This window comes from Macrobrachium nipponense, chromosome 19 (assembly GCF_015104395.2).
Source record: "Macrobrachium nipponense isolate FS-2020 chromosome 19, ASM1510439v2, whole genome shotgun sequence".
Taxonomy (NCBI): Eukaryota; Metazoa; Arthropoda; class Malacostraca; order Decapoda; family Palaemonidae; genus Macrobrachium; species Macrobrachium nipponense.
The window spans coordinates 69,044,868-69,063,578 of record NC_061088.1 but is presented as its reverse complement, the minus strand read 5'-3'; the positions used below and the strand labels follow the sequence as shown (position 1 = coordinate 69,063,578).

At 41.0% G+C, this 18,711-nt stretch overlaps 1 protein-coding gene across 1 annotated transcript in view; it reads right to left on the bottom strand.

The window, feature by feature from the left end:
* Positions 1–18,711, bottom strand: part of LOC135218106 (plexin-B-like) — a 535,564-nt gene that overhangs the window by 427,123 nt on the left and 89,730 nt on the right. Inside the window, exon 2 of the mRNA XM_064254254.1 lies at positions 7,353–8,856. Within this exon, the coding sequence (XP_064110324.1) occupies positions 7,353–8,786 (1,434 nt within the window). The 5' untranslated portion in view covers positions 8,787–8,856. The remainder of the gene's footprint in view (positions 1–7,352; positions 8,857–18,711) is intronic.

Genomic DNA, 18,711 nt, shown 5'->3' with positions numbered 1-18,711 from the left:
ATTATTATTATTATTATTATTATTATTATTATTATTTGTGCTCTCTTTCCACTTTATCATAAAATCACTTGTGAGACTTCAGGAGTTTAACTTTTCCAGGTATAACCGTAGTATTATATTATTTGCACTAAAGAATTATACACAAAACCTCAATGTATGATATGGCGATATGTATTTTCAATACCTTTAGCTAGAATAAGTCAAAGATACTGAATAAAAAATAAATACAGACTACAGTGTGTGAGATATTGTAAATAAAGACAATGTTTCTCTACAATTATATTCCATTGTTTATTTACATATCAGCAGTAATAATAACACTCCTCATTTGCATTCTCTACTTCGTCGCCTCACCCCCTACCCCAACTCGCTCTCATACACACGCACATTATAGATTCAAAATGCCAAACCCAATTACCACATATCTGGCAAATACCCCAAATGGGTCCTGAAACGCCGATTTCGTGTCAGACGCCGCGGGTGCAATCCTAGACCCAAATACCAAGTTCACTTCAGCACCACATCGCCACGCATGACTAATTCACGAACACCGGCGCCTCCTCCTCCCCCTCCTCCTCCTCCTCTTCCTCCTCTAATTTCATTAGCAGCACGAGGGCTTTCTGTTTCCATAGATTCATTCTCTCTCTCTCTCTCTCTCTCTCTCTCTCTCTCTCTCTCTCTCTCTCTCTCACTGAACCCGAGTTGGATTCTTAGAATATAGATTTCAGGCCAAAGGCCAAGCGAAGGGAACTACGGGGTCATTCAGCTCTGGAAGGGTAACTGACAGTAAGAAGGAAACCCGGTAGTTGCATTACGAAACAAATGTTAGAGAGGGTGGAAAGTCTGATGGGAGAGAGAATATGAACGGATGTACAGTAAAATGAATGAAAGAGGTTATAGCCAATGGCCGAAGGGATGCTGCAACGACCCTTAAATAATGCATACAGGGAACCACTTGAGGTGCACTGACGGCACTAACAACCCTCCCCCCACCCCAACCCCCACTGGGGGTTGGAGCCTTGAACCAGGGAGGTAAAGGAACGAAAGGAGGGCGTTTTGTGGTTTGCTGCATAAAAGTTCAAGCGTGGGTAACTATATTTAAAATCTAAAAAGTGACTTAGTTCCTTGATGACAATCGAATGCCGTTGGTCGCAGCAGGAGAGACAGAGAAGAAATAAGACACTATTGGTCCGTCGTTAACATGCAAAATAAACGTCAAATCAGTATTACATGCGGAAGGGTTTAAAACGAGGCATTCACCACTCTACAAAAGTGAAACCACTCATCAGAACCATTGCTTTACATATCTCTCTTTTTCTCTTCCTCTTCTTTTCTTCTCTTCCTTCCTTCCTTCTTTTTCTCTTTCTCTCTTTCTCTCCTCTCTTCTCTCTCTCGTCCTCTCCTCCTCATTTCCTCAAGCTTATACAGAAGCTAAGAGACAATCACATTATGCAGAATTCTATTCACATTTCTTTAAGTCTAAAACCATTACCGGGTAAAAAAAAAAAATCTAAAATTATCCTTAATACTGACATAAATACAATCTGCAGTTAGGTCCCCTAAAAGCTCTACTATGCAGTCTTGGTTAAAAGGAAACTTCTGCTGCATAAACCTCCCTCTGGGTCACCTTCATAAGTTTTCGCAAGAACTTGAGAAAGTTTTATGCTGTCCAATTCGAACCCTCTTCTTTCCCCGGAGCATAATGATCCGTTCAAATCGGAGAGTGGTTTAATAACGCTAAGTGGCCAAAGGTTATAAAGTGAAACGGTTTCGCTTGCTATTAGAGATCATTGTTTTGCTGGCACGGAGCAAACGTCAGCTAAAATCAAGGACGTTTTGATCAATAGGAAATTCAATATTTATTTTTACAAAATGCTAAATTTAATTAAACCGTGAGGGACTCTATGGCAAAATCCTTATTTCCGTATATAGGCTGTTACTCACGAACATCGAGGTCTGCTTCCCCATTCGTTCCCCAACCATAACCCCAACCCGCTCCCAAAGGCACAAGAGGTCGTGGAGGGGAAAAACCAAAAATAATTCTCTCGGGTCAGGCAGGAGTTCAGGAATCTGTTGGGACCCCCATCGAAGCCTTCTAAAATAACCCTGGGGTCATGATGAACTCCTTTTGACCGGGAAGGGCAAACGGGGCGAGGATGGCATGAGGCAGCTTTGAGAGGAGGAGAGAGAGGAGAGGAGAGGAGAGGGAGAGGAGAGCCTGCTGCTGCCCAGCAGAAAGTCTTCGAGGCAGATGAAGCAGATAAGACGGGACGCATCGGAAGTTACCGTAGCAGGGACAAACATACGACCAGAGATGGCAGGACTAGATAGAGGGCTGGCCTTCCTCGGACGCAGCCGGGAAATGGAAAGCGGATGGAGAGGTACGCACGCACACAAAGGACCGCACACAAAAGGGGTAAAGGAAGAAATGTTAAGAGGGGGGAAACATGGAGACGTGGCAGTTACAAACATTCCAATGGTAAGATGTTACATTTTTCACTAATTGCTGCCTCCGATAACAAGGTACACTGTTCAAAATAAATCCATATGCCAAAATTGGTTTCTACTTATTTCCTTCATATATATACATATATATATATATATATATATATATATATATATATATATATATATATATATATATTTACACTATACAAATCAAGAAGTGCCACTCAGAATAAATACCTTATTGAACACACACATATATATATATGTGTGTGTACCTCTATGAATTGATACATATCCATTCTGATGAGTGTCACAGACTTCTATATAATTTCCCAAATAATTACTCGTTAAGAATAAGAAGGAATATAATTACAGAGAAACTGCCCCAACTAAAAGGTGGTCTATGCAAGTATGGGAACACTAGAAACAGCTACATTTGCAAGTCATCCAGAGTGGGAGTAGAATATGACAGATATCTCTCTCTCTCTCCTCTCTCTCTCTCTCTCTACCGTGGAATTTTGTTTTGAACACCTTATTTATTTCAGAGGTAGAGAGAGGAGAAGGAAAATAACTTTAAAAATGTTTTGTATAAGTAACACAGTATCACACAACTATTCAACAACCATCCGATAATAATTAACAATACTAGCAATACGCAGTACATTTTACAGGTAAGTTTGGACCCTGTTACACTAAAGTAAGTGGACAATTTGCATGTTTGAGTCTTATCAACTTTCTACCAGGTCCTCGATAACATGTACTCACTATGATATTTATTGTTCTGATGTAGAGAGCAGGTTGGATAGTAAACTTGCCAAATGACGAAAAAAAAAAAAACCTGACCTAATCATAAAAAAACAACTAGCAGAATCACGAAGGGTAATAGGGCTTTGATGTTTTTTCATCAAAAGCTGTCGGTCTCTTTGAGTCATGCAAAAACACATTTCCTACTATATTCAATTAACATATCTAGGTACGTCACGGGAATGCCAGGTAATTGAATAACGCTTTCAGCGCAGATAACTAGCTGTTGATACTTTTCATATTTTTGACCGGGGAATGCCGTTTAGTTACATGTAGACTACCAATTTGAGGAAAATTATTTATGTTTAAAATAAGACAACTTTTCCTATTAATATATACTTTAAACGCGAAACCTTTCTAAGCCCTACCATGGGTATCCATTGGCGTTCCCACACTCCATCCGATAAAAATAAAAAATTATTAAAACCTCTTCAATAACTCTTCTCTAACATATTTTAGTCAGGCGTTCCTGGCATAAATAATCTGTTCTGGATAGTAGCAAAAACTATTTATACAATTTAGTTTACATTAATTACCGCAACTTGATGCAAGATACTTGAACTATTTCACAGCGTTTAACGATGAAAAGTCCAAAGAGACAATGGGGCCATTATTAACTGCTGGTCTACAATAAGCACCACTTACTCCTAGACCTCAAGAATTACTTGACTAAACCCATTAGGTAGAGACATGAATCCACATGTCCGGTCTGGAAACTTTCTGTCCTTTAACTGAAGAGCTCTTGAATTCTCTTCCTACGTGCGTCTTCCAAGATTCATGAAAGTACAATATCATTTCCTCCCAGAGGTACCTAGTAGGTCTTAAGACGTCTCTTTCTTGAGTTCACTGCCACACACACAGAGACATTCACTGCACACACACATATATATATATATATATATTATATAATATATATAGGTGTGTAATACATATTTATATATATGTGTGTGTGTGTGATGTGTGTGTATGTGATGAGGTCATATATATAAATATATGTGAGTGGACAGAGAGCAGAGAGAGAGATGAGAAGAAGCCCGAGATGGAGAGGGGAGAGAGAGAGAGAGAGAGAGAGAGAGAGAGAGAGAGAGAGAGGCCTCTACCAGCAAACGGAAAACCGCACGCAAGAAAAATATTCTACCAGGTATAAACTTAACGGTGGGGGTCGCTTAGACCCTACTGAAAATGATCCCTCCTTCACCTTTCATCTCTTCGTCACCTGCTAACAACGGAGGCTAATCTCCAAGACGGCAGGAAGACAAACCACATCGGTCGGTCGGTGTGAAATGGCGAAGCGTGACGCTATCAACTAAGAAGTTGTGTGTACTATTTTCAATCCTCGAAGCTTAACGCTCGGATCTGGCGAAGAACGCTGATTACGGCTGTCAATAAGCACACGCATGACCAAGGGGGCTCACATATATATACCGCAGCATTCCTATTCTTTTAAGAGTAAAAGCCAATATGCTGGCAAGATAAGGCCCTCTCCTAATCCAGCCCTAAAATGAAGGAGAGAGAGAGAGAGAGAGAGAGAGAGACGAGAGAGATTTGAGAGAGAGAGAGAGAGAGAGAGGGGGGGGGGGGGGGGAGCGTATGGGGCAAGAAAAATAGACGGATATACAAACTCGTTATCATTTCTCTTTCCACTCAATCCATCTAAAAGTAGCACCACATAGCACTGGTTACAACTCACCTGCGAGACCTTATCACCTGTACGTGCTTCCCTAAGTTAATCATGATCACCAAATTCACTATGACTCTATGTATTGTTACCTATACGAGCCTAATACGCTGCCTACACGAAAGGGAAGAGGGAGGCACTTGATGGATTGCCAGCAAACACACAAAACGTCCCTTTAGTAGAGGATACGATATGATTAATTTTTTTCCCCAGGTTTTTTTCCACGCTTCACTACCACCGCAGGCATAGCAAATGTACACGAACAATGAGGAGAGCTGGGGACCAAAATCTAAGTGAGACCATATTGCAAAGCTTTCAACTAGCAAGTGACGAAAGTGTAGAGAGATCTTATGAAACAGTGAAAGAGAATAAACCGCAATAAAAAAAATTGTTAAGATAAAAGGTATCTTTCCCAAGAACATGTTTTTCGTGTCATACTGTTAACTCATGCCCATCTATCTTCATTGGATTCAATTAATCTCAGTTGTCATATGCATATTTACGACTCAAACGTCTTGTCATTGAAACCTACCACCCAAGACGAATTCTCTCGTACTGATTTCGTTAATTGTCAAATTAGAGGACGCTAATCAAAACACATACCGAGATGGTCAGTCCCTATTCACAAGAAAGCTAGAAAAACGCGCTTTCTCTGCAACCAGTTAACAAGGCCTCTGAAAACTGCCAATTACCCCAACCCTTCAATGACGCCCGGAATGTAGACAATAATCCCCCTTGCCTCGCCACACACATCGACAACTTCGCACCAAGAACGTTTAACTTTTCTCCCGGTTCCTCGCTGCTGCTATCTTCTTTTTCTTCATAAAAGAAACACCTCTCCCACCTGCCCAATTACTATCCTTTATTCTTCCGTGGACACAAAAACCATTCCTATTCTTCCAGTTACATGTCCACATTTATTTTCTGCGACATTCTTGGAGACAGAAAGGGAGCAATTAATCGACTTAGACGTTCCATTTTTTATAAGCCACAGAGAGAGAGAGAGAGAGAGAGAGAGAGAAGAGAGAGAGAGAGAGAGAGAACTGGTATTCCTCGATGACTAAGAAAACTTTGTGTGTGTGTGTGAATTTTCATCACATCACCGTGATTCACATACTTGTATTAAGCTACAAATGTCCTATAATATCCATTCGATGTACCCGTGTGCTAGTTCGAATCCACGAAAGGACGAAATTGTTGTCAACTAATACATTCCCCTTGGGTTAACATATATGAAAATATATCAATTCCGAGGTAGAGCGAATTGGATATCAAAGGACACTTGTCGCTTTGCACACACACACACACACACACATATATATATATATCATATATACATATATATATATATATATATATATATATATATATGTATATATATATGTGTGTGTGTGTGTGTGTGCACGCGCGCGTGCAAAGCGACAAATGTCCTTTGATATCCAATTCGCTCTGCCTCGGAATTGATTTATTTTCATTTGTTAACCTAAGGGGAATTTTTCAGTTGATAATAATTTCGTACTCTCGTGTATTCGAACAGAAGTAGAGCGAATTGGATATTAAAGGACATTTGTAGCTTAATACATATATATGAATCACGGTGATGAGATGAAAATTCATACACACACACACAAAGTTTTCTTCATATTTTATTAGTCATCAAGGAATATTAGTTCTCTCTCTCTCTCTCTCTCTCTTCTTCTTCTCTTCTATCTCTCTCTGTGGGGTGTGTTTGTGGTGTGTGTCGATGTGTCTATATCTAATAAAAATGGAACGTCTAAGTCGATTAATTGCTCTCTTTCTGTTTACAAGAATGTCGGAGAAAATAAATGTGGACATGTAACTGGAAGAATAGGAAAGCTTTTTGTGTACCCGGAAGAATAAAGGATAGTGACTGGGCAGGTGAGAGAGAGAGAGAGAGAGAGAGAGAGAGAGAGAAACGTGTATGAATGCAGTGTCAAGTAAAATAAAAAAAAATCTTATATCTTATCCAGCTCACAAAAGTGACCAAGACGATATCTGGCGTGCTTGTGAGGGGCGTTTCTCTTTTAGTTCTCTATTTATCAAAACCAGTCTAAACATCACGCAATAATATGACAGCAGTACCGGAACAAATTATTTTCAAGCGGGATGGAAATCTTAAGTATCTATTGTATAAAGTTGATGCATATTTAAAAAAGTTTATTCTTTGAAAAAATTACTACAGAAAAAGTCGTGTGTATCTTAAGTCTGCGTTGAATTGCAAAATAAAAAATTAGAAGACTAAAAGGTTTCTTTATACTGTTTGTGTACAAAAAGTGGTATTAATGATCAAAACAATTTACAGTTTCAAATATAAATAACAAAGTTGTCTGATTGAATGATTTGAAGATAAAATTAATCTAGAACATAAAATAAAAAAAGTTATGAACTCTTCTATACTCACCCCGGCAGCTGGGCATTTCCCGTCCATTATGGGCCCCGAAATATATTCCATACTGCGATAGTGCATTGTTCCATTGAAACACATGTGGACATTTTCGTTGAATTTAATCTCTATATCGTGGACTGAAAACACACAAACGGCCGACGCCTTCAGCGGAGAGGCCGTGTGCCCCTGGGATGGGGCAAACACCCCAACAAGAATGGGACTTCCGACGCTGATGCCCATACTTGAAGCCAGATCGCTTCCAGCGCTCACCAGCTTGGCATCTTGTACGAGGTTGTAGTTGGTACCGTCGGTTCCCTGACACTCGAGAGTGATCTCCGTGTACGAGTCGTAGTTGGAGTCGGTGATGCAAGTGCGAGCCAGTCGGGAGATGTAGCCAGATTCGTCCTGGCCGGGCAAGTGCGACCGCTTCTGAACGGTCACGAAATAGGCATAGTCGCTGGCGTTGAATCCGTAGACATACTGCACGAGGAAGTGGTCCCTGTACTTGACATCAATCCGAAGGAGGGACTGTTTACTGAAACTAAACTCTGAATAATCTAAATCGTAAAGGTTTCTGGTAGAAACCGCCGGGACGTCATGACGGTAATCACCGACGTTCGTGAAGGTTGTGCCGACATACAGAGCCGAAGACCCTCCCCAAGGGTTGTACCTCTCCGGACCTACGAAGGCAAAGGTCGACGATTTGGGATCGTTAGCCGCTACGGACTTGGGCAGGAATTCCGGCGTCAGGGAGATGTTGGCCGTCCGGAATTTTTCGCAGGCCCCCTGTGACACGGAACCACACATGATCAGCGTCGACGCGTCGGGGTCCAGAACGAGGACTTTGTTCACGTTATCCGTGAGGACCGTTGGCACACGCCGATCCTGTCCGCACCCAGAGGCGTGGCAACGTGGGGAGTCAAACCGAGGGCCCGTCTCAACGCGGGCTTGCAGATTCAGCTGCGCTGTTCCCAACGCCCATAGTCTGTTCGTGCCACCGACGTACAAGACACCTGCGTCTCTATTGTATACCAGATGCTGGAGTTCCAAACTACGGTTAGCCGTCCAGAACTGGGCCACTAAGGGACCACTCGCAGTCACTTGGTCCGCTCCATCGTTATTACTACCTTTAGTATCACTGTCACTCGATATAGATGACGAGAAGGGGGCTCCCCTTTGTGTCCGGTGGCCTAAGCATGACCCACATAACACCAGTAAGACTAGAACAACACTGACGCCCACTCTCATGACACGGCCACTGGCCCCGTGGCCACCCCTGCTGCTTCTGTAGTCATTCACACCCACGCCCTTAGCGGTGTAGAGCTCGCAAGCAAAAGGCATTCCTCCTGGTGGGCGGTGTGTGTGGCCCGCAGAGTGGACCGGCTCCACCCTGGCGGGCCTACGGGGAGGAGGGCCGGGGGCGTCGTTGGGGGTCCAGCACTCACACATGCTGCCGCGGGGGGCGATGCTCCCGCCGCCCAACCCGCCCCATCAACACCACGGGAACTCAACGACGAGCCTGAGAAAAGACGAAGAAAAGATCAGTTAGTAATGGCAAGTCATTAACGCTGAAAGCACAATAGGCAATGAAGCCTGCATACAAGCCATGAAAAACATCAAATGCTCTACTAAATGCTCGTTATTCATTTTGGGTTTTATAATATTAAGAACTTACCAGGTCTGACCCTCAGAGAAAGAAAACAGAAACGAGTAACATGGCAAATTCATCCGTACACCCTTTAGTTACCGATAACCAACAGGCTCCATAAAGGCTAAAGTAAAAGCTAACCTGAATACCTTGATAAGACCTATACGTTGCAGAGCAAGGGGGCGCACAGTCAGAATAAATACGGGATGTTCCTAATTATTATAAGAGTAAACAAACGATTCCGGGAAAGCACAGTCGCTTGCAGCTTCGGCTCCTCCTGAAGGCAGAGGGGGGAAGCGGAAATTCAAATATCTGCCGGAGCTGTTTGCAGGGTAACCAATCATTAACTGCTGTGGCTCTAAGTGTGGCAAATAACCACGGGGGACGGAGGGGGAGGGGGAGGGGGAGGGGGGAGGGTGATGTCTCATGCCACATACGAGGTTTGTTTGCATGATGGATTCCCATTATGCGTTCGTATGCAGATATGCGAATGTGCTTCGCATGCATTTCGGCATCAAAGTGAAGATGTATGTTGTAGTTCTTGACGTCATTATGTCGCAAAAATACTATATTTTTTGTAGTTACACATTTGAAGCAAAATAATACTAAATCAAAACATCACACAATAAACAGAAATCTTCTAAAGGCAAGAAAGGGTTTTCCTACAATAAATTTCTAATATATTCAGATCTAACCTCCTACTCTCGCCACCGCTCTCTCTCTCTCTCTCTCTCTCTCTCTCTCTCTCTCTCTCTCTCTCTCTCTCTCTCTCTCATTCTAATTTCCCATTATCAGAATATTTGGGGCACTAACAACCAACACACCTTGTGTAACTAATCGTTGGCATCAAAACAGGTAATAAAAAAACATTCACTATAGATGTCAAACACGAAAAAAAACACAGTTAAGTTCCTCTGGTGAAAACTCCAATGAAAAAGCGGAAAAAAGGAATATATATATATAAAAAAAAAACCGACCACAGCTTGACACCAGGTCGGTCTCTTGGGACCGATGTCTGAGACGATCACATGAGTTAAGCTACCTGGGGACTACTAGCTCTCGCCTTTGCAGCCTTTATCTACACAAGGCTCCCGCACCTGAAGGGTAAAGCCGAGAAGACTGGCTTCCTTCCAAACGAGTGACGAGAGTTTCGGGGGTCAATGCTAAGGATTTCTCAAGGCCTTACACACCGATCCGCGATGGGATTACAATCGCTCTCGCGCTGTCGGACTCGCTTGTCCAAAGCCAAATCTCGCTCGGGTTACGTTTCTTTCTTTGCATTCGAATTGACATGTTGCTCTGTTTATTCTCGTTTCCAAAAACATCGAAGACCGTCCGAAAGAACCCCAACACCGCCAGGACTTCTGGTGACAAAATCTAACTGGTTTTCGATTGGGATGCTGGGGAAAAATTATTCTAAAAATAAGGAAGCTTTCTATTGCAACAAAATATAACTACCTTATGAAAACATTAAAAAAAAACTTTCACACATAACGCAGTGTTGAATCACCCTACTGCTATTTCTTAAAATGTTACTAAGAAACAGTCATTCTGCTTCGTACTAAGAATTAATGTAATCATTCATTTAAAATAGTTAAGAACAATACAAAATTATATAACCTGCATTACGCGGTTAAAAAAAAAAACGGCAAATCATCGGCAACAAAATATCCTTACTTTTAATTAAACTTAAAGCAAAATACGTAACTTTACTAAAAAGGTCATAAGCAACAGTCAAAAAGCGAGGCAAACAAAACCCAAATAGTTCTACAAATATCTGGCACCATCTTAAAATCCACGCTGTTATTTCAAAAGATATGTATGTATTCATGTATGTATATTTACATATACACATACATACACACACACACATCTACGTAGGCATCCTTACTTCTAATGCAATATTCTATTTAAGTATATATATTATACACACAAATCAGTCAGGATGGAAAACCAGTCAGGATGGAAAACCAATTATAAATAAGGAAAACTATCAACAAATCCTTTTTGTAACAAACAAGTTGGACATTTAATGATTCACATGATTTCCATGAGAATATTTCACACAAAAAAATATACATCATTCTTAATTAGGAATAGGACAACAAATCTATTGCACCTGAAACAGCTAACTCTCAGGGATCGAACCAACCAATACTATCCCCCGGGGTCCTGTAAATAATTCTCATAACCAGCGGACAAGACGTTCGACAATTCGACTGCTGCCTAAGACATCGAATGTTTTAGATGAAAGTACACCCCTAAAACATCCGGCGCATCCACGGAATGCCTCGCCTTGCTGAGCAGATCACTGATGCATAATCTATGAGCAAGATCCTTAATCCTCAACGGCAGTGACTACTAAGCTACGTCAAGTGACAGGGCACTAAAATGTTAAGAATTCCCCCGAGCATGAATGCAAAACAAGTTGAGGAGAGATAATCAAATTGTTGAAAACAAATGCTGCTCTAGTAAAATAACATATAAGCTGCTACGAATGCTAAAAAAAAAAAGTGGTAACTTAACGCGTATGGATTACGCACGGTTTGAATTTAATCTGCCGATTAAGTACAGCCGTCGTATATATGAAAACTAACTGATAAACTATTCGCACTTTACCTAGTGAAAGAAAAGCGTGTTTTCAGTAATAAATAAATAAAAAATAGCAAGAAAAACAATCTACAGTGACGAATGGATAAAACTGTTGACCAAGGACCACGAAGGAGAAGGGAGGGTAAGATATAACACAAAAGATGAAAAAAAATGGAAAATGCAGCAGTTGTGATGATGACATTAATAAAATGACATGAAGACGAACTAGAGGAGGAGGAGGAGGAGGAGGAGGAGGAGGAGGAGGAGGAGTAGGCGGGAGGGAGGGCAAGAGAGGAAGGTGGGTCAGGAATAGTGAAGAAGAGATTATGCCTAGTCACCACCAGTAATTCGGCAGCACCAGGGGCCAACAGCAGTGATGATGAGATTTGTGCGGTAGCACCAGTAGAGGAGCGGAGGAGGAGGAGGAGGAGGAGGAGGAGGCGATGTGACATTCCTCGATGCCATCTGGGTAGAGCTCGGGGGGTACCCGGGCTACCATAAGGTAAGGCAGAACTGGCAGAGGGGATTTAATCTGATAGCGAGATCGTTTATAACGAAGAAAACTAAAAGGAAGATGCAATGAAATGGAAATGATTATGGAAAAATAGACATAATAACATAATATCCATGACTACCAAATAATTCGGAGAAACAACGGTACGAAATAAACCTCCAGCCATTTGAAACATTATCCTTTCCATCAGCCACCCAACATCGAGATCACGGAACATGAAGCCATAAACAAATGCTCAAAAGGACAAGAGAATGAAATGCAATATGTTAAATGGCAGATCTCCAATGCAACAGATGATAATACCCGTAATATTGTCCACGAAAAGCAGCTAAGCACGCAACGACTGGGACGCATCTGAACTGGGGAGTATTTGCAGATCCATACACAAATAACTACAATCAAGGAGGAATAAGACCTCAAATCAAGGGACAGCGGAGGTCCCCTTCCCCGAAAAGAAAAGCGACAACAGGGGGCCCCACCCCGAAAAGAAGAGCCACATAAGCCGTAATTATGGACACACAATATTACGTGCAGGTCGACGCAGCAAAACCCTTGAAAAGGCCCGTCTCTGCGTGTCATCCATGTCAACCTAAAAAGCAATCGCCATAAAGACACACGCTGTAGGGTACACAACAAGAAGCTCCTGGATAAAAAAAAAGGATGTCATGAAAGCCTGCAGGAAATTTACCCGGAAACGTTTTGTGGATAACTTTGCAAGGGGCAATTACTTAAAAGCAACCCCCTACTAACAATATCCTCCTGACAGAAGTTAGATCTCAGTCTCAAACAGCTGCTTCTGAACCACTAATCTCAGCATGTCAAAATTAAGTTATGTCATTAACGATAATCATCATTTCATTCGCCTCATCCCTGGAGCCCTCCACAATTTTAGCGTGAAACCTTCGACTGCAGCTCAAAGAAACAACAAAAGAGAAGAGATAGATACAGACTATAACACCGGCACCTGATAACGCTTAACGATTTCCTTTTTACCAGAATGCCATTCCTGGGCGCATTGTGCGAACAAAAGTACACCAAAATATTACTCTCCCCGTGTTTGTGAAGACCCGGAAAAGGCAAGCAGGAACAATTGCAGAATGCCTGTATACAAAAGAATAATGCGGGTCTCGCTTCCCATGATGAAACTGGATATCCGTGATGCTTATTCGCAACAAAAATATGACGAGAGCCTCTGCTTTACCTTTCACATTTATCCAACACAGTTTGCGGAATGCAACTCTCCCGGTTTATGAACGGATATCTTGAAACCCTCTGCGAATGTCTGTCTGCATGACCGTACTTGTTATTACGTATGTTCCTTAACGAAAACAACTGTAATTTGCAAACCCTGATAATTTGTCCATGGCATGGCAAATGAAAAAATAAATAAATAAAAGCAGAAAACTACTATGTCCTGAATACACAGGAAATAATCCACTCATCAAATACCAAATAGCCTTGATCAACATGGGAAAATCTTGAACAAAAAGGACAGAGCTTGGTTTTCTCCGGTAGAATCTAACGTAAAGACTAAAGAAAATTCTAGAAACCCTATTTGATTTTTTTTAAGCTATTTTTTTTCAGTGCAATATGAAAATATGAAGACTCCCCCATACCTTTTCATGTGAGGTCTGTGCTTCAAAAGAAATTCACGACGACCCCGTACCTGAATTGCAAAGGAAACACGGCAGTCAGGACGTCTCATACATTATTAAAGAGGCTGCGATCTTCAATAAAGGACATTGCAGAGACTCGCCACAACAGTGACGTATCTTTAGGAATCATCAGAAGCTATCACATAAGGATACTACAAAATCTGCGTATTGCTTCCTGATAATAACAAGATAAATTAAGATAAATTACTTTAGTTCTTTAGTAAACAAGCAGAAGCATTTTACTTCCATAATGAAGCGGTGAGTGTTGTTCCATGAAGTCCAGTAACCGAATGAAGCTCAACTCAGTTACCACCCCAACGATACTTAAAAATAAAGAATGCCGTTGCATAATCGCTCGGGCACAGTGCAATCTTGCGATTACTTCAGCAATGGTTAAAAAATAAAATGCAGAATGGAAAACTGCACTATCTGCAAACTTTTCGAAATGATTTATATGCCACCTGTTAGGCTCGTGAAACACTAATATAATTCAAGTTACTGCAGTTTCAGAATGATTCTTCAATGCTTTCCACTAGTATTTAGGGGGTCCCATTTTCAGTATCCGCAATGTCAGTACTAAGGCAAGGGAAAACTGCATTATCTACCATTTTTCTTTTTTATATTTTTGCAGATACCGAAGTCTTCCAATTTAGGGCAGTACACAACAACAGACAACTCGAAAATCAATGGGTACCAAAAGTTACTGTAAAAACTGAACATGTACTTGGGACAAAGGCAAGAGTGCACGAAGAATGCCTTAAGAAAAGGTATATAAACGGCTCTCCATGACGATTCTGCAATCTCTGTCGTCTAAGTGTTGGGTATTACACGCTAAAAGGAGAACGCCTTCTTTCCATAGTCATCGTAATTTCGTATGCATTGTCTCGAATATGTACGTAATCATGCTGCGTACAACGCTAGGATTCTATATACCTATTGTATTCAGTGATAAGGTCATTTCTTTAGGACTAAAACAAAAACTTCCGAAATAAAAAAAATTAATAAAAAAAAACATGAACGTTCTCTAATAGGAGTTGGTAAAAAAATTATTGGTATCAGAGTTATTATTTCTAAATCAGAGTTATTATTTCTAAACATTGGTAACTTGCAAAAGATTATCAAAATGGATTATAGTTATGATAATACAAATCGTATGCCTTTATCAAAATTTAGTACCGGCTACTAAGATCTTTTGACAGCAAGCAAGAATTTCAAGAACTTGGTGTTTAATCTTCTGAAGGCAAGATTCAAAATTCACACGCAGAGAAGTGTTTACTACTGTGTACGAGAGTTTATAAGACTAAATATGAGAGAGAGAGAGAGAGAGAGAGAGAGAGAGAGAGAGAGAGAGAGAGAGAGAGAGAGAGAGAGAGAGAGAGACCCTCAATTAGAATAACTTTTAAAATATTACCAACAGCAAAGGGTCCTTTCTTAACGGTAGCCACAATGAGCATTCCACATGAGTCACCAGAACAAAAATTAAACCTAATTCAGAAGGCTCCTCGTATTTGTGACCAGATAAAAAAGCACAGAATATTACTGTAAAGCCGGGGTGCGTATGCACTGTCAGACGGTCTTTATAAAGGAACGAGAAAAAAATTGCATATTCAAAAAGTAAAAAGGGAAAGAAAAGGAGTGCCTTAATTGGTCATAAATCTTGCTTATGACACTGTTAGGTCCCCCTTTAAAACTGGCCCTTGCGCACTTTCTTCCTCTTCCTCCGCCATTTTTCTTTCGGCCAATCACCCTCTTTTTGTTCAAGGCTCACAAACTCCTTTGTAAATTCTGCCTAAGGTCTTCTGTACATTATAGGTACTAAAATCTGTCCTTACACCATTTGGCCTCTTGTTACTTGCTGGTCAACTCTTCTATTTTTTTTTTTTTTTTTTTTTTTTTTTTCCTGCACACTTTTGTGCCTTCGAGTCAAGTCATCGTTTCTTTCTTTTTTAATCTGCTCAATTTTTTTCTAAATTAAAACATTATCTACCATATTCAAAACAAGATGGTTCACCTCAACAAAAGCGAAATGGCAAATTCTATAAGACTGTGTATCAAACAAGCTCGGGAAAGTCAAAGACTGATATAAAGTAGCTGATCATAGGCTGCTACCACAGAATCCTCAAAAATTTAAATCCTCAAATAACTAAGTGAAAAAAATATAGATCTACTCTCAAACTCATTGAGACAGTTACGAAGTAACGAAAACTGCTGATATACAGACCTTACAGTTTCTGTAGTTTGAAGAAAAAAAAAATAATGCCACATCGACCAAGATTTTTATTTTTCGTATCGTTAAGCCCTGCTTACCACGACCCGGCTTGAAATTTGGGGCATCTAGAAAATTGGGAAACAAACCCCTAACCCCGCCCCCCCCCAACAAAAAAAAATAATAAAAAATACCAGCCTTCTCAATTAAAACTAAATAAAACTAGACCTTCCGAATTAAAACTAAATAAAACTCGGCCTTCTGAATTAAAACTAAATAAAATCGAGTTACAAGTCGTTGATCCACGAAAAAGATATAATGGGAACACAGTTATAAGAACCATTACCGAAAGGCAAGTGGTTAGGGCGTCAGATTCTTGGAGATGTCCTGGAACTCCCTGGGTGTGGGTAAAGCGGGCCCATTTGGGAAGCGAGGCCCTCAATAGGTTTAATGAGGTTGTAAATGGGGTCGGGAAATCACGTCCAAGAGAGCATTCGAAGCGGCGACTACTGAACTCACTCTCTCTCTCTCTCTCTCTCTCTCTCTCTCTCTCTCTCTCAGCAGGAATGGCTAAAAGAAAACGAGATGTGCCTGCTGACAAGAGGAAAGTCGGTCGACTGTAGAAACCCCAATTCTTTGCTTGGAAACTGCCCAGTTAAAGAATACTGGAGACTCGGCCACTAATTGAATCTTTATTTCGGCAATTTCTGAAATCATTCGAGCGCACTGACCCCATTTCAGGGGAGTATCATTCCCAAAATTTCAAAGCTTTCGCCATCATTTGGCAGCCATTATTACCATCCTGACCAAACGAATTCAACGACGGGAGGGGGAGGGGAAGGGTGTGGGGGCGGCTCCAACTAGTGCTATCTCGCTTACCCATTTCCCCATTCGACTTTTCCTCACTCAGGTCTTGACAGGAAACATTTATCGGGGTGCTCCTTTTCGCTGGAAGAGGAGGAGGGGAAGGGGGGGAGGGGAGGGAGGATGGTGGGGTAGGGTAAGAAGAGGAGGAGGAGCTAAAGTTTTTGGCTTCTTGCCGGAACGAGATGGGGGGGCCAGTATTAGCTGAAATTGTGGCAGACTCAGCCTAAATCATTTGAGGATGCTTGTCTAAGGACACCGCAACGAACCCTGCATAGAATAAGAAATTGGAACAGTGCCTGTGATATTGCTGCCGAGGAGGCTCCCTCTGGTGGTGGTTGGTTCTGCAGTCTCATCATTCCCCTTCGTCGTCGACAGTGAAGATAAATGAAAGTTTCCTTCCCCGTAGACAGACATAAAAAAAAATAAATAAATCCTTCCTCGTTTATATGCAAATTGCACAGCATAAGCCGATTAAGTAAAGGAAAAATGTCTCATTTTAAGGCTCACTATCTAATGTATGCATCGCCCATTCTCTCTCTCTCTCTCTCTCTCTCTCTCTCTCTCTCTCTCTCTCTCTCTCTCTCTCTCTCTCTCTCAATAACAAATCTCAGACACCAATGTTGTTCTATATTTGCCAACTTGAGGAATCCAAGTATTTACTGAGGGAGCACCTAAAAAAAAAAAACACACACACACACACATACTGAGGAGTTAATTCACATTAAAAACTTCTAAAAGTAGGTCGTTTCAAAGTAAACTGTAGTTTTTTTTTTAGGGTGGACACCAATAAATTTATTAATCAGTTACAATACATGAAACCATCACATGCAAGTAACTGTTTTCCTTGGGCTTAATGCCCTAACAAAGAAAATCTGCATAATTTCAAACCTTACATTGCAATTGCAGAACATGAAACATGCGTAACCTTCCCTGTTGAGATTAATTATTTTGAAGAGATACTGAAACAAATCTAATTAACTTAACACCTAAGCATATCTTCCAATAAATACAGTAACATCTCAGTAAGCCAAAAAAACACCACCTCGGCCGCAGAGGCTTTTAATAGGCTTCCCAAAACCACCTAACTTGAAATGAGTTTTGAAGTTCCAGAGTTTCAAAGAAAGTTCAACCGGTCAAGTTGACTAGTTTTGTCAACTAAAACACAATGGTATCGTATAACGAAGAGCTTTCGTTGGTGGAAAGCAATGAATTGGTTTTTCACAAGGTAGAATACATTGGAATGAAACTTGAAAAATCTGGCGCTAAGACTCAAAATGATACAATAAAAATGAAATGTTCGCGTCTTCTTCTTATTCACAATGCATTTGTTACCAGAGATGCTTTTAAAATTTCCAAGCAATCTTAGACAACGAAAAATATTCCCTGGAATATAAATGTCTTCCTCTCCTGGATATTCTTTACTGTATAATCTGTCACACAAATATAATGGTAGGAGAGGAACCCCATAACACTCGAATATTAAATTTCATATAATCATATACAACAAAGACAAGCAAACCGCCATGAGAGAGAGAGAGAGAGAGAGAGAGAGAGAGAGAGAGAGAGAGAGAGAGAGAGAGAGAGTGGGGGGGGGGGGGGGGGGGGATAAATATTCGGCATGATAAACTCGCTCGCAAATAGAGAAACCTGCAGACAATGTTCCAGCACCTCAACAATGCACCATTTGGGATCAGCAAATACGTCCCGCAAAATTATGACACCCAAAGAATTCTCGTGTAATAAAACACGAGCAAATCGTCTCATCTTTCGTGTATGTAAATGAGAGAGAGAGAGAGAGAGAGAGAGAGAGAGAGAGAGAGAGAGAGAGAGAGAGAGAGTACTGTGGAAAAGATGAAATAACAAAGGAGATACGTGCAACCGTTACCGATGTT